The sequence below is a fragment of the Passer domesticus genome, chromosome 11 (genome assembly GCF_036417665.1).
Source record: "Passer domesticus isolate bPasDom1 chromosome 11, bPasDom1.hap1, whole genome shotgun sequence".
NCBI lineage: Eukaryota > Metazoa > Chordata > Aves > Passeriformes > Passeridae > Passer > Passer domesticus.
Genome location: NC_087484.1, coordinates 17,034,882 through 17,049,882, shown reverse-complemented (window position 1 = coordinate 17,049,882; position 15,001 = coordinate 17,034,882). Strand labels below are relative to the sequence as shown.

Here is a 15,001-nt window from a genome sequence, read left to right as displayed (position 1 = left end):
CACAATCATGAAATAATAAAATTAAATTAAGTCAGTCTGATGACATAAGCCCTGTGCAAGAAATCTCATTCCATATGTGAGAGGACAACCCCAGATTTTTCAATGTTTGCCTTTCTCCACCACCCCCCCAACTCCAAGCTTTTTATTAGTCAACTTTAATTTTGGAAGTCAGTTTGGGGAAGACAGTAGTGATTCTAAACACAAGACTAAAATCCATTTCAGATACTGTTCACAGTCTGCAAGGGCTCAGTCCATGACAGGGCTGCCCAAGAGCAGACAGCACAAAGTTGCTGTCTTGGAAGTCTTTGTTGCAATGATTCCCATCAAAATTAAGTACACCACAAAATATTCTTTATAAAACTGTTAAGCAGCCATCTACATAAATGGAAGCTTTCAAGAGCTGCACTTGACAAACCTGAAATAAAAGTAACAATTTAACTCACAAATTTTATAATGCCAGAGTAAATAAATGTACTCCTTAGTCCAAGAAACACAGCCCCACTCTTGGTTCTAAAGAATGCTGATGCTATTCTGCCATCTGTCCCATGTTTTTTGCATTCTAGCTAACTGCATGCCCAACAAGGAATGAGCTGCACCACCAAACTGTCTGTATTTAATAAAAAAGAACCTACATGGTTTGCTAAAACTGCTTGTTTTCTTTGGCAAGGCTCTTTTTTCCTTCAAAAAAGAAAAAAGGTAATCTACCAATTAAATTAATCACCAAAGCAATTTACTTGCCATTTTGTTTAGGCCTTATATAAAACTTTGGCAGATTCCAGATACTTTAAACACCATCACTAAAATCTGAAACCAGATAATGAAACAACAGAACCATTGCTACCACTGAATTTAAAGTAATGTCAGCCTTTTAACTGAGGCAAAACTCCAATCAACTCCTCCCAGAAGCTGGAGCTTGGTCACTCCTTTTCTCTCAACATACTGTAGAGAAAGACATGAATCAGTAAAATTTAGGCAAATTTTTAACATTTAAAAATCTGTTTTTTACAGTTCATTTTACTGTGAGATATTTATCCAGATAAAGGCAATTTGAAATTTTGATCATATGCAGTGAAATCAGTGCAAAGAGGCCCCAAAGCACAGGAAGGATTTCACTGAAGCTTTGGAAAGTGAATGAGCTGCTTTGCCTGTTTCACATACAACAATTAAGATTCCATTGCTAGAGAGCCATGCTCTCTTAGCATAGCTGGATCAAGTGGAAAGATAAGGACAATATTTTTATTAATGAGAGAGGAAATTTTATACTGTGGAGTTTTTTATTTATGGATACAGTTTTTTGCACTGACTTTTCCATTCTCTACCCTGTATCTCTGCTACCAATCTCATTCTTCATATCAGTTATCAGTTTCTCAGAAAATAATTTGGGAGAACAAATACAAGCAGTCTTGTTTAAAGATGATGTAAAAGGGATTCATGTTGAGACACTGACCCCAAAATCTTCCTCTGAATAACTGCTCTCTGGGATGGAATTTGCCTATAAATAAAACCTGCTCTTCCCAGGCTCGAGACATTCTGCTTTCCAGCTGGCACAGCCCTGCACATGACTGAGACTGCAGTGGCCTAAGCAGGCTAGAACTGTAACAGCAGCATGCCTTTGGCATTTCTGCTTTCCAGGGTTTGTGCCACTTGCAAACACTACCAGCCTGTTCTCTCATGAGATACATCCCTGATAAGAATATCAATGACTTTCCTGATAAGAATAGGAAGGAGCACTAAATTAAGAGGAAGAAAAATAGGCACATCAACACAAGCAATTTAAAGCAGATTATTTTTTAGTCTTGTATTTATGCTTGCAGTTTTTCAGTATCTGTGACAGATTTTAAGGAATATTTAGATGCCTAAAAACAGTTGCTGTGTATCTCTGCACTTTTGAGAGAGCATCTAAAATTAACATTTCCAGCTACCTTAAATCCAGCCTGTAAACCAAGCTCTTAAATCTTGTGCTGTGGACATTAATACAAAACCCCACTGTAGTATGGAATTACTATTATTATGAAATGCTTATTTTAAAGGAAATACAGATTTACTTACTATTACCATTTGGTATGTAAATGTATTTCCATTTTCAAAGATTCTGAGGAACCTTCTCTTCTTACCTGTATTAGGATCTTTTACTACAATGTCAGAAATCTCAAAGAGTTTGAGAGGCAAGGGCATCTTTCTGTTGGCAGCAATAGTTTTCAGCAGCCCAGGAAGGAGGGTTGTACGTGCCACCTGCAGGACAAACAGAGATGCTGCAAGTCAAATACCTTCCAAATATCTCGGTTTATTTTTTTTTTTTTGTTTTGTCCATTCATAACAAGAATTTAAAAGTAGTCAAGTGCAAATACTTCATGTATCTCTTATGTTTAAGCAACTTTGATTTAGAATTTTTAAACCTGGAAATGTACATTCTCTCCATATTCTATATACTGCATTTTCTCAAAGAGTTTATAAGTGAGCTTCAGAACTGGTACCATTTCATAGGTGGCTGAATTGCAGTGCAGCATAGAAAAAAATACAGAAATGGAAAAAAATTCCTATACATTTACTCTCACTTATACTAAAAGCAAATTCTAAGGCAGTTTTGGAAATATCAAGAGTTATTTAAAATGTTATCTTTATTCTGTAGGAAAATGCTATATAATATTCAGTCATGGACCTGAAATCTACAGAAAATGTGTTCAAATAACAAAGCAAGAGACAATCACACCTCTGAATGTATCTGTAAGAACAGCAACATTTCTGTGTTGTCCGTTCAAATACTTCCTTTGCACCTTTTTTATCTGTCAAACTACAAGAGTCCGATTCAGTAAATCTAATTTAAGAGGGGTGGCAGTGACTCTGCTCCTTCACTGCAGGTTAAAAGTCACCATGTGCTCAGCCACAGTTACTTCTTATGCTTGGTCATGCAGCATTTCTGTTTATTTATCCCACTTTTCTTAACCAGTGAGGAGTTCCAGCTCTACACTCAGTGTAAGATGGACCCTGCCATCATCCTTCCCTTCCCCTGCTGGCAGGAAACAGGGGATGGGGAGAGTCCCTGAGAATCCCATCCCAGCTACCATCTAAATCTGAAAGTTTATAGTGCATCCTTCCCGATTTTCAGGGCAGCCTACAGATTTTAAAAGACTGAAACTATTTTTGCCACAAGGAATTATCCATCCAATAATAACCCTGCTTAGCAGCACTGCTACTGCAAAGGTCTGCAGTCTTGCAAGAACAGGAGTCTGAAATTGTATCTGGCTAGAGGGGCTGCCATTTTTCTCTTTTTGTTCACTCTTTATTGTTTGTTGGGGGTACATTCTATATTTCTCACTGTAATCACCATGCTAAATGACAGAAATGAACAGGTGGTAATGGTCTGAACAGGTTCCAACAGTATCTTGCATGACTGCTGATTTGTGGTACCAAATAGGTGTGCAAAAATTCTGTTCTTGAATGTCAGAGCAGCAGAAGACTGTCATCAATATTAGAGCTAATATCTAGGAAGGTATTTCAGAAACTCAGAGAAATCAGATGTACTAAAGGTCTTCAGGGAAAAGTCACAAATCATAAAATATTAATACCTCACAGACTCCTGAAACTTTTCAAAACTATTCTAAAGTGAGTTTACCTTTGTATTTTGTAGGCTAGAAAGAAAAAAAAGGGCCTCTAATTTACATTCCTAAATAAAGCATCTTAAAAAAAAAACCCAACAACCCTCTTGAAAGGAAATATAATACCTATGGGTACAGTCTTTGGTATTTTCAGAATCACTGAGAATACCATACTTTAGCTCTCACTTTCTGCTTTAGCTAAGATCAAATGATCTAGAAAGAAGTATTAAAATACTTCAAGAGCATCACTGAATTAAAAAAAAACAAACCAAGAGTAACAATGATCAATATTTAAAAAAAAAAAACAACCCAAATGTTTCCTACCCAAAGCTCAGGAAGTTTAAAGATTGCCAAGTCTAATAGTTCCTTCTATGCTGAATAGGTTTTCTAGATAAGGGAGCTGATCAACCATCTGGGATTTTCTGAATAAGACTGCTCAGTTTTGCCACATTGTGCTACACAGAGCATGGCACTTTGCTTTCTTGAAAAGCTGATGATATTTCACAGCAGAAGAGAGATTTCTCAGTGCAGTAACAGAAGATGACACGTTCAGCACATAAATATACACAAGCTCTTTAATGCAGGAAATGTAGCTTATAGTGTGTAAATTTTATTTCCTGTAGGAGGTTCCTTTCTCTCATTTTTAAATACAGAACCCATGAGAATATTGCTTTCAAAGTGTGAATGATCTCACCTGAAATTCTGCTGTTTTGGGGTTTGCTATGCGCACGGCGTTTGTTGCAGAGATGTCCATGCGAAGTTTATCTGCAATATCTTCTTGAGAGCACTGAAAATGAGACAAAAACATATCAAGGTCAAGTGGTTAAAATAGACAGTAAGCCAATGATGAAATCTGATCTCAAGAATGAACAATAGAATTGTAGCACTGCCCCATAATATTGTCTCTCACACGTAACAATCATCACACAAATTAAGCCCCAATCTTAAGACTAAGTAAGCAAACTGGTTTATTTATAAATCTTAATTACTAAATAAAATTAAGCTGGGTTAAAAACCCCAACAAGTGTTTATTTAGGCTTCTGTCACGGATTGTTGTAATTTATTTTAAAAACAGGCTCAGATTCTGCACCCTGACTTGCAGTGGGTGAAGTATTTTATTCTGAAAATAGCACTTGGAGAGGGACTGGTATCTGTTGTTTGACACAAAGTAAAACAATCCATTGAGGGACACTTACATAAAGTACAGTACTGTCTATGAAAAACAGCTCCCATGGCCAAGCCTTCAGTTTTCACAGCTGCATAAGATTCTTGTAGTTTGTTCAATTTTTGGGGTTGAAGTGTTTCTAAAAACTGTATTTCTAAAGCCTGTGTATTTTTAAGCTGGTCAGTAAAACAATATGCATTCACTTGATCAGGCTCAGCCCATGTCTGTGCACATACTGCAATAGATGCTACTTCTAAGATCCACACTTCAGATTTCCAGAATTTATAGCTTTATTAGAGTAATAAAGAAACCAGTAGCAGACTAGGCATGTAATTGAGGATTTGCTTGTGTACTGCAGGCTCCCAGAAGTGTTCCCTTTGCACTGGCAGCACTCACAAAGTGTGTTGATAGACCAACTGTGAGCAAAATGAGCACATGATACCATCTGAAAAAGTGGATTATTGAATAATCATTTAAGAAAATCCCAAACTAAACAAGGAATGCTGAATATAGGAGGAGAGAACTGTGTTAAACAGTTTTCATATGTCTATCTAAACTTCAGCATGTTACTGTGATTTAACTAAATGCATTCTGGCTAAACCAGAGCTCCTCATAGAAGGCAACATTATTGTGTAAAAGTGTAATTTGGGGCTTTGCACAAGAAACACAAATACACAAGCAGTGTATTTGTGAGTGCACAAATACATAAGCAGTGTTATGTATTGTCATGTAACACTGGGGTACAGAATGTTGTAGCATAAATTATATCAAAGTTATCAAAGTCATAAGTCTCACTTAATAAAGTGTTGGGGATGCAGCAGACTGAGTTTCATCCTGCCACAGCAGAAATACAAATATGAAATGTGATACCATGACACGCTCTATGACCTTCAAAAATTCTGCTGCTGCAGTTCATAAAGGTTCTCAGTTGTAGCAATGTAATATATTAAATTTTCCTATTTATAGGAATAAACATATAGATATATTACCTATTTGGTGCTGAAAAAAATGAACTATGTGTTCAAAGAATCAGAGTGCAGCACTCAAAAATGAATAATGAATTAGGAAATATTAATTTTGGATAATGATAGTAAAGAATAAAGAAAACCTTTAAAAGCTTAACTATATGTACTGTTCCCTCAACATGGTAGTAACCACAGGCCTGAACACCTCTGTAAGATATTGCAGCACAATACTACTTATTGTTCTGGTTACTTAAATTAGTTAATAACCAAATATTAAAACTGGAATATATTTTTCAGAATAAGACCAAATTTTTCTCTTGAAGCTCTGTGAAATCTTAAAAATGTTAAATGTTAAAATTTTATTCAGTCCATTCAAATTACCAAATCTGGTTGCAGTTCCTGAACTTTTCAACTATCAGAAGTGTTTTAGGAGCCTGACATGCTGCATCTTAAAATATATGAGTAAATTAGTAAAAAATAATCTGTGAGCAGATCACTCTCTCCTATCTTAAGAGGTTGTACACTTTCAAGGATTTAGCCCTCTGGCCATCTAGTAAGTTTTAGGTTCAGGAAGAAGTTGAGAAGCTCCACGGAGATTTTAACAGAATATGTGATGGTAGCTCCCCATATGCTAAAATGTGCACAAAATGGACATTTAGGCAAAGGCTTTGATCTTGCAACAGAGAGGATTTTTTAAAATATATAGTATATTTTCAATACCTGCCTATGCCAGTCTCCATATAGGGACAGTTATGACATACATTTGGAGGGCATAGGAGCATATTTAACTTCTTTGTTTTTAATAGCAGATCAGGTTCTCTGATCCAGTTCACAGCTAAGGGGTTTGAGCAAGTGGCCATGACAAAGATGTTGTTTCCTACTGTACATTCTGTTTTATCACAATGATCCTGCTGTCTAATTTCCATAGCACAAATTATGGCATCAGTACCAGAGTGGCACTTGCTGTTGTGAATACTAATTCTTGGTCAAAGACTACTGGCATGGCTGTAACACAGAATACCTAAACCAGTGATAACAATGCTGTATTTTTTATCTATAGTTGTTATCTATATACCATATATCTATTTGTTACTTTTATTCAAAACCCTGTCTATGGTGAAATTTACAAAGGACGTCCCCCTAGTGTCTGTGTATTGTAACTTTTTAATGGGTATTCTTAAAATAAGCTCTTTGCAGATTGAATTATCTAATGCAAGGAATCGTGGGCAAGTGACAATACTAAAATAAAATACAGAAACAGGTAATTCTCAATACACTGTGGGAATACCCGCCAGAAAGTACTAAATTTTCATGTTGTTTTTTTCAGATTATTGAATTATGATGAATTTCACATGTGGTGACCAAGGTCTTTAGAGAGATTTGCTGTCTTACAACTTCATCAAGTTAAACTAAAACCAGTCCTTCAGCAGCTATTTCCCTCTCTATACTTAGAACTGCATACCACATTAACAGTGACTCATTTAATTTCTCTGACCTACAAACTCACCAAATATTATACTGTGATTCCAAAGCCCTAGTAAACAATCAGCTGCCAAAACAGTACTGGATGACACTGATACATTTATACAATAACATATCCTCAGACCACCCTCTGCAGTTTTGATTGCATCACTGTTCAAACATGCAATTAAGAAAAATATGAAATCAATCAATACCAGGGCAAAAGTGAGTGCTTCAGTGAATCCAGCAGCTGCCAAGTCCAGTCTCAGAAGTTCTGAGAACTTATTGATGGGGAGCTAAAATGAAACAAAACAGTTTTCAGCTTCCATCTAAAAGCATTTTGCTATTCTTTCCCGAGGTGATTCTGCCTGTTACATGATGGTGAATTCACTAGGGAGGGACTATGCTTGTGTGCTTAAAATTTTTGAAAGCATTAGCCAGCTGCCTTTAGGCTTGCCTGAGGAAATGAATCTCCCAATTAGAGATTTAATACGGGTTCCCTACTTAAACCCTGTCTTTTTTCAAGTACCAGCAACCACTGGTCTTAGACTTATTCAAATCAGTGGGGCATCTGTTTTGTATCCCATCCATGGTAAATACTTCTCAAGGCAAAGCATGTCAAAATATTTAATTCCTAGGTTCTGTTTTCCCCAAAGCCCTTCTGGCATGCAGCAGTCATTTACTGACAACAGAGCATTCATTTGAAGGGGCAATCTTACTTGATTAGCTATGGTGTACGTTTTCGGAATCACCATCTGAATGTTGTTATAACCATAAGCTATTGCTGCATCTTCTACGATATCACAGGCATGGATAATGTCTGCTCTGGTAGGAGGGATTTCAATCTCTATATGGTTCCCATTCCCTGTGACGTGTGACTTCAAACACATCCTAGTCAGCAGCTTTGCCAGGCTTGATGGAGTTTCACTGAAACAAAACAAGAGAGTGCTCATTTATGGATTTTGCAATGTACTGACTGGCTTTGTAAAATAGTCAATGTTTTTTCTGCATTGCCTCATATCCTGAACAATCTGCCAGTGCTTTATGGACTATACACAGACTTAGCATTCAAACAGAACTAGCTCAGATTCTCACTCATGAGATTTTTTGTTTTACTTTATAATAGTTTTGTGAATCCATAAAGAATAATTCACTTTCTCTGAAAGCAGGGGACTCTGTTACAGAGTTGATCTAATTACCCAAGATAACCCTTGAATTTTTGATAAATTAAAAAAAAAAATCACAAACTCTAAACATTTTTAAAACAATGCAATAATCAATGTCTTCTAGTACAGTTAATAAAAACTGTTTTAATTTGCAGTACCACACCTGATTCCTACTTTCTTGTTAATGTATTCAGGTTTCACCTTCTCTGTTCGATAAGCCAGCTCCTAAAATGAAAGACAAAGATTTTAAGCACATACAGTGCCTGTCATTTCTACCGAAGAAGATTCAATCTCAGTAATCTAGCTTCTAATTGCCACACTAAAATGACACCCACAGAAAATAAATGTGGAATATTAAGCTATATTTAGCATTCTAAAGTGAGCAGGATTGTTGAAAATATACTCTAGTATGTGATGCAGAAGCTGTTCTTGGTTAAGCTGGATGGGTGAATGCAGCATGAAATCCCCGTTATTGAAAGTTCCGATAATTTCTGATATATGCAAGTAACAGAATCACTGAGAGTTTCTGGTGAGCAGTTCATCCTAAGTCAAAGCCCTAAAGCACACAATGGTCATGCATGAGATCTCATGGTCTTGTACAGATCAAATGACTTTTAAGAGGAAAAGGAAGGAAAACCTTCTTTATTAGCACACAAATACCTACCAATATTTTACTTAGCAAGTGTGCAACATATTTAAGGAAGTAATTTTATATGTATTTATGTATTTCATGTGTTTCTAAACTTCTTGATTCTAAACTTCTTGATATACAAACATAGCATCTGAATCTTGGGGGTTTTTTTTCTTTATCTTTGGTTACTGCAGATTTCTATTTTGTTGGATATCTTTTCAGGATTCTACATCTTTCCTCTGGTGATTAAAACTGACATTGTGAAAATAAAAAGCCAAAATGACACTAGAAAACCTCTCAGCAAAATTAAGTTTCCTTCCCTCTAAACAGTTTGTACTCCATTTGTGTATCTGATTATATGAACTCAAGCAGAGTTCATAACTCAGAGCTCACAGTTCATAACCAGAGTTCAACTCTGTCTTCAGTTACTTTCAGGAAACAGGAGGAATTGCTTTCTTTATACTTATTAAGAGAATAAAAATGTAAGACTCCATTACTGTGAACAGATCTGTCTGGGGCTCTGAACTGAACTTGAAGTCAACATTCTGCCTTTTACATAGTTGGTGTCTGTAAAGTGAGAGACTGAAAAATGCAGTGTTACAAGGTTATTTTAACTGAAGGGCATTAAAGCTTCCAGATCTGATAAGTACATTATGCTGAGGCTGATTTCAGTTGTCCATAGGCTTAAGGATCTCTTCCTGCATTCATTTTTCCTGATTTGGAACACGTAGATTTTAAAAGCTTTAGACACAGATAATGACCTTTGATTGCAATCTTTACTTATTCCTGAAAAGGTTCCTATCACAGGCACTCTAACCAATAATAGTGTAGTTTTAATCTCATCATAATTCAGTGGAGCTTCAGAATGACTTTCCTTGACAAGGAGAAGCTGGAGCTGGAGTTATTTTTCATGGGGTTAGAGGATGCTCTGACTCACTAATATAGAGAAAGTGCCAAGCTGGGTTTTTACACTACACCTCAGACCAGCAGATGCTGCCACTGCAGGAAGAGAAAACAATGTCACTCTTAGCAGACTTTGTGTAAATCAAGCCCTCTCCCTGAGGACACAGAGATATCCTAATGCTGTGCTTACCGGATACATGTGGGTCTTCCCGTTGGGACAAACCACTTCTACTGCTTCAACTCTGAGAGAAACAGAAAAATGTAAATAAAACTGGTTTTCACACATGGCCCAAATGTAACGTCTCTCTGCCTGGAGATTTATACTCACGTGAATGGCTTCTCACAATATTCACTGAACATCGTGACTATAATATCAAGAACAATTTTTGCCTACAAAACAAACATAATAATCACATTGAAATCTGTCATCTACTTGTGTTGAAGCAGACAAAATATCTTAACAAGAAACAGGGAAAATAGCTCATCTTACATCCTCTTCATTCTATTCAAATTTCCTGGCATGTCTAGAATATTAGAGTGAATTAAAAAAAAAATTTCCTTCTGATGCAGACATTTGTGCAAAAGCTTGAAAATCTTTGGTTTTTCAAGGTTCTAAAGTCTTTGTGTATCTTTTTGAAACTCTATTATTTAGAAACACAGGGATTTTATTATCATTTGGAACTGGGTCTTCCTAACCTGTCTAATTAGTAATTTTACTGAAGTTCAAGTGAGAATGGAGAGGCTGAAGGACTGCATTGTTTAGCAATACATTATCAAATAACCTTGTTTGCAAATCTTTTTGTTTTACAGTTAATATTTTAAGAGATTAGTATAATGAAATGTAATAATGAGATTCAGATGAACTCAATCCACAAAGGGGTTCTTTGATGCCTGACAGTGTAATTTCCTTTATGCAAAAGAACAACATTATATTAATTTTTACTATCAAGACAAGCAGTAGCAAGAAATACTTATTTATTAGTTTGCTTAGAAGTCACTCCCCAACGTGCAAATTTATTTGTGTTGTTAACATACCATTTTGTAGTAGAGTAAGCTAAAAGCAGTTTTGCTCTTAAGCACAAGTTACACACTTCAGTAAACTATCAGTGAATGCACAACCTATATTCAAGAACAGGCAATTAGAGCTCCTTGGCTTTCATGCTTCAGCTTTGAGTTACAGAATTTGCATATGGAAGGACTTGAATTTAGCAATTATTTACACAGCATCCCTGCTTGATAAAGATAACTAAGAAGAAAATCCTTGTTTTTCTTCTCTCAGCCCAAATTTTCAGTAGGCGACAAAATGAATCTTTACAAATAGTATTCTGCCAAAACAGGAAGTCTTAGTAAATTTTACTCCTTTCTAAGTCTTTCAGATTTAGAAAAAGTGCTCAAAAAGAACAAACAGTCTCTAATTTACTTGAATTATTTTCTCATACAAGCTGAACACTTAGTGTCAACATAAAGATACAGTAAAATCAAAATTTAGTGAAAACACAATGCTACCTATAGACCAAGCCTGAAACTGTTTCCAGGGAATTCCACAGTCCTACAACTTTTGCACTGGAAGGTTGGCTCCATACAATAAATGCCTTGTTGTTGTAGGTCTTTGTATTGGAGCTCAATTATCCAAAGGGAAAACAATTATTTTAACGCATATCAAAAGTAGGAAAGATTAATTTACCTTTGTAAGATCTGTGCCTGTACATTCAATAAACACATTTCTGGTATTTAGCGTTATTTTTGTATGATCTCCTGAAACATGTGAAAACAAAAACATGTTGAGAAATATTAGTTTTATTGCATTAGCACTGATACTGATTTTGTGTCAGAAAGATCACTGTAATTTTCCACAGCTTAAAAAAGCCACTATCTACTGCACCAACATCCACAGTTGTCAGCAGAATAGCAGCTCTTTTTGTATTTGAATTTATGAATGCAAGAAAAGGAAAAAGGCAGGTCAGACACACTGACTGGGTTATGCTTTACACTGCAAGACACAGGGATCCTGGCAGCCAGCTGGAAAAGCCAGCTAACAGAACAGTGGCCATCTGCTGTTAGCAAAGGGCTCTGCACTGCCACAGCATCCCATCTTCCCTGGGTTTAGGCTCACATTCCCATCACATGTGTGATGGATGTCATTTCCTTGGGCAGGGACAAATGAAATGGTTTTTAAAAAGTGATTTAGACTAATGACTATCAATAGTCATTCTGTGGTCTCCTGACACTGTCTGCTGATACCCTATAGGTTGCTCTACAGTAGTGATTTAGGTCCTAGTATGGGTCCCTTCTAGGCATGAATTTACTTTGTCTATACTGGGAGTTATGATGTGTGCACCAAAGCACATCCCTGTTGCACTCAAAAACTTTCTTATCTGGAAGAAGCACCTGAAGTGTCCCTTCTGCAAACTGGATGTGAAGGCCCCCAGTAGATGGTTTCCTAGAAAAGTGGGGTCTGTTAGTAAGGCACAAGCAATCTGGAGCAGCTGTACAGAGATCTCATTCTGCCTGTTAGGTACAGATGGGCAATGCACACCTGGAATGAATTCCATGGCTGGGAACCACGCAGGAATGGGCACACACAGTCCTGGAACCGTGTGGGATCATGCCAAATCCAGCCTCTTTGTCCTTCTTGCCTTTCCTTGCACCGTTCATTAGTGCAGATACCAGAGCCAAAGAATGCATTAGGATATAGATGGGAATTCCTGCTTGCTTTGTTTGACCCTGACTTAGCTTCTCTGTTTTAGTTTCCTATCTGAGAAATGAGGTCACAGCCAGACTGGAAGGTAGGTGCAGCAGAGATCTCAGCACTCAGGGATCTTGTACTCCCTTACAGCTGTGCTTTATCTCTTTGCAGATGGAAAGGAGTCAGCATCTCTGGACTCACTTCAAAGCAAATACAAGCCTTCACTTCAGAGCTTGTAGATAATCCAAACAACCAATACAGATGTTTACATTGCATTATCTGTTTAAAAAGCACCTCTGACCTGGAAGCCTCTCTTAGGTTACTGTTCTCTAAAGCAGAAGCAGGTGTTAAATTTAGCTCAACCTTTTTGATTGATAAAATAGAAACAATATGCACTGCTCATACATGGAACACCCCCAAGTTGGAATAACCCTAACAAAGAAGGATCAGGCATAGTGGTTGACTGCATCTTCAGTTCAGAACAGTTACTGTTACCAGTCCCTGCCAGAGAGTTTGAGCTGCCTTTTAAGAAGATTTGGGTTAGGTGTATAAGGTCTATTAGGAAGCATACATCCAAAGAGATTATCACTGCAGACTTTACGGTCAGTGTAGGGAAATTTACTGACCTAAATTTGCTGAAATTTGCAAATTACCTGAAATTTACTAATCTATATTTCAGTATATAGGTACACTGAATTATCTTTCTTTAACAAGTAATTCTTGATATGCCATTAAATGGCTTCAGTAAACCTGGTTCTCAAAAATCACCTGTGGTTTCTTTTGCATTCAGAGGAAACCCATATTTAGAAACAATGCAAAAAAAGGTCTAGTCCAATTTTTTCTTTTTAAGCAATTAAAGTCTTCTGAAATCACTTAGTGTGATAGCAATAGGATCCATTAAAAAATAGTTCCCACGGCTGGTAAGTTCCCTGCTGTGACCTCATAAAATGGAGTACAAAGTTGCAGTTACCCGTTACTGTTACCAGTTTACAAAATAACTCATTCTGGTTACTTTTAGCTAAACAAAATGCTTTCATAACAAAAGTTTCTGTCACAAGGAACTTTATTGAGCTGGGGAAGAGTATGAGAAGCTCAATGCAGAGATTTGCAGTAGGATTTTTACACCCTTCTGATGAAGATGTGAAAAATGAACACTAGCAGCCTAGGGAGGGAGCAAAAAAAACTGACTACCTTTAAACTGAAAGAAGGAAAGAAGACTTTATGAAATTGTAAATGAAACAATTTTAAGGAAACATAATAATCCCATGACACATCAGCATTTGCCAGACAAGAATTCACACACAAAACAGCAGTAACAGTACACAGGAGTCACAAATTAATCTTACCATTGATGATGGGTGGCATGGACAGAACAACCCCATTGCTGTCATAAATGACAGGATAACGTGGCTTGTTTTCAATCAGGTGCAAATAGTGCCGAAGGTGGCTGTCAGTCTGGAGAAACAAAGCACAAACTGAATTTCATTTCTGTCCACAGGTGAACTTCCACAGAGCCACAATCCTTTGGTGAGTGATTAAGGGGAACTTTGAAGGTGGGAAGGACTGGGTTAGAGTTAGGTACTTTACTAGCAAAGAGTGTTTGCTCCCAGCAGCAGGAAAAGTCTGAAATGAAAGAACTGGATTTTTGGTTTTCTTCAGAAGTGTTGCAGATTATTGAAGGATTGTCTCAAACATGTGTAGGCCATTTGGTCCAAATGATAGTCTTGTTCACCACAGCACACAAACATTGCCAATTATCCTTAGTCTATAGGAATTCTTCTTAAAAGTAATAAAAAATAGCACTGTAATACTTTTAGTTATAAATTGCTAGATACTAACACATACCTAAATTTGATTCAAAAATTACATTTGTTCTAATGACATAAGTATGTGCTGTACCAAAAACCTAATTTCCTTTTAGTCTCTCTTGTTTCTGAGCTCTCTTACTCTTTAGTCAAAGATACTTGAGGATTTGTTTCCAGGGCCAGTATGTGTTTTCCAATAGGACAAGCAAAATATGGAATGTTCAATGGCTGTTAAGCTACAGAAGACAACTGTGTTTTATTTGTAAGAACAACTTCTAATAACAAGGATATGAGAGATATTTGGCCTTGAAAATTTATCTTCCTCATTTAGTGCAACAAGTCTGAAAAATTCCACTTACCCTATACAGATCCATAATTTGTGAGGCTGTGTACTCCTGGGATTGATTCAAGGGCTTAAATTTAATCTCAGAAGGTGCTTTGGCTGTAAAAGTAAATGGACCAGTGATGGTGTCCAAGTCATGGGTACCTATTGCTACTAGTGATCTTTTCCTAGAAATAAAGAAGGCAAAATAATGTTTTTACTAGTAATACTTGGAGTTTCATACAGTATGATGCTCTATACTTCTATGCATTTGCAGAGCTTACCAAAAAAGCAGAAGGAT

The 15,001-nt window shown here is 36.7% G+C and overlaps 1 protein-coding gene and 1 long non-coding RNA gene across 2 annotated transcripts in view; one reads left to right on the top strand and one right to left on the bottom strand.

The window, feature by feature from the left end:
* FARSB (phenylalanyl-tRNA synthetase subunit beta) overlaps positions 1-15,001 on the bottom strand; it is a 35,612-nt gene that overhangs the window by 17,150 nt on the left and 3,461 nt on the right. The window contains exons 6-15 of the mRNA XM_064385993.1: positions 14,738-14,888; positions 13,920-14,028; positions 11,572-11,642; positions 10,216-10,277; positions 10,078-10,129; positions 8,517-8,578; positions 7,907-8,114; positions 7,403-7,483; positions 4,291-4,383; positions 2,115-2,232 (exon numbers count right to left, since the gene is read on the bottom strand). Of these exons, the coding sequence (XP_064242063.1) occupies positions 2,115-2,232; positions 4,291-4,383; positions 7,403-7,483; positions 7,907-8,114; positions 8,517-8,578; positions 10,078-10,129; positions 10,216-10,277; positions 11,572-11,642; positions 13,920-14,028; positions 14,738-14,888 (1,007 nt within the window). The remainder of the gene's footprint in view (positions 1-2,114; positions 2,233-4,290; positions 4,384-7,402; positions 7,484-7,906; positions 8,115-8,516; positions 8,579-10,077; positions 10,130-10,215; positions 10,278-11,571; positions 11,643-13,919; positions 14,029-14,737; positions 14,889-15,001) is intronic.
* LOC135278991 (uncharacterized) overlaps positions 1-15,001 on the top strand; it is a 31,538-nt gene that overhangs the window by 13,954 nt on the left and 2,583 nt on the right. The window contains exon 2 of the long non-coding RNA XR_010346356.1: positions 14,072-14,100. This is a non-coding gene — a long non-coding RNA (uncharacterized LOC135278991). The remainder of the gene's footprint in view (positions 1-14,071; positions 14,101-15,001) is intronic.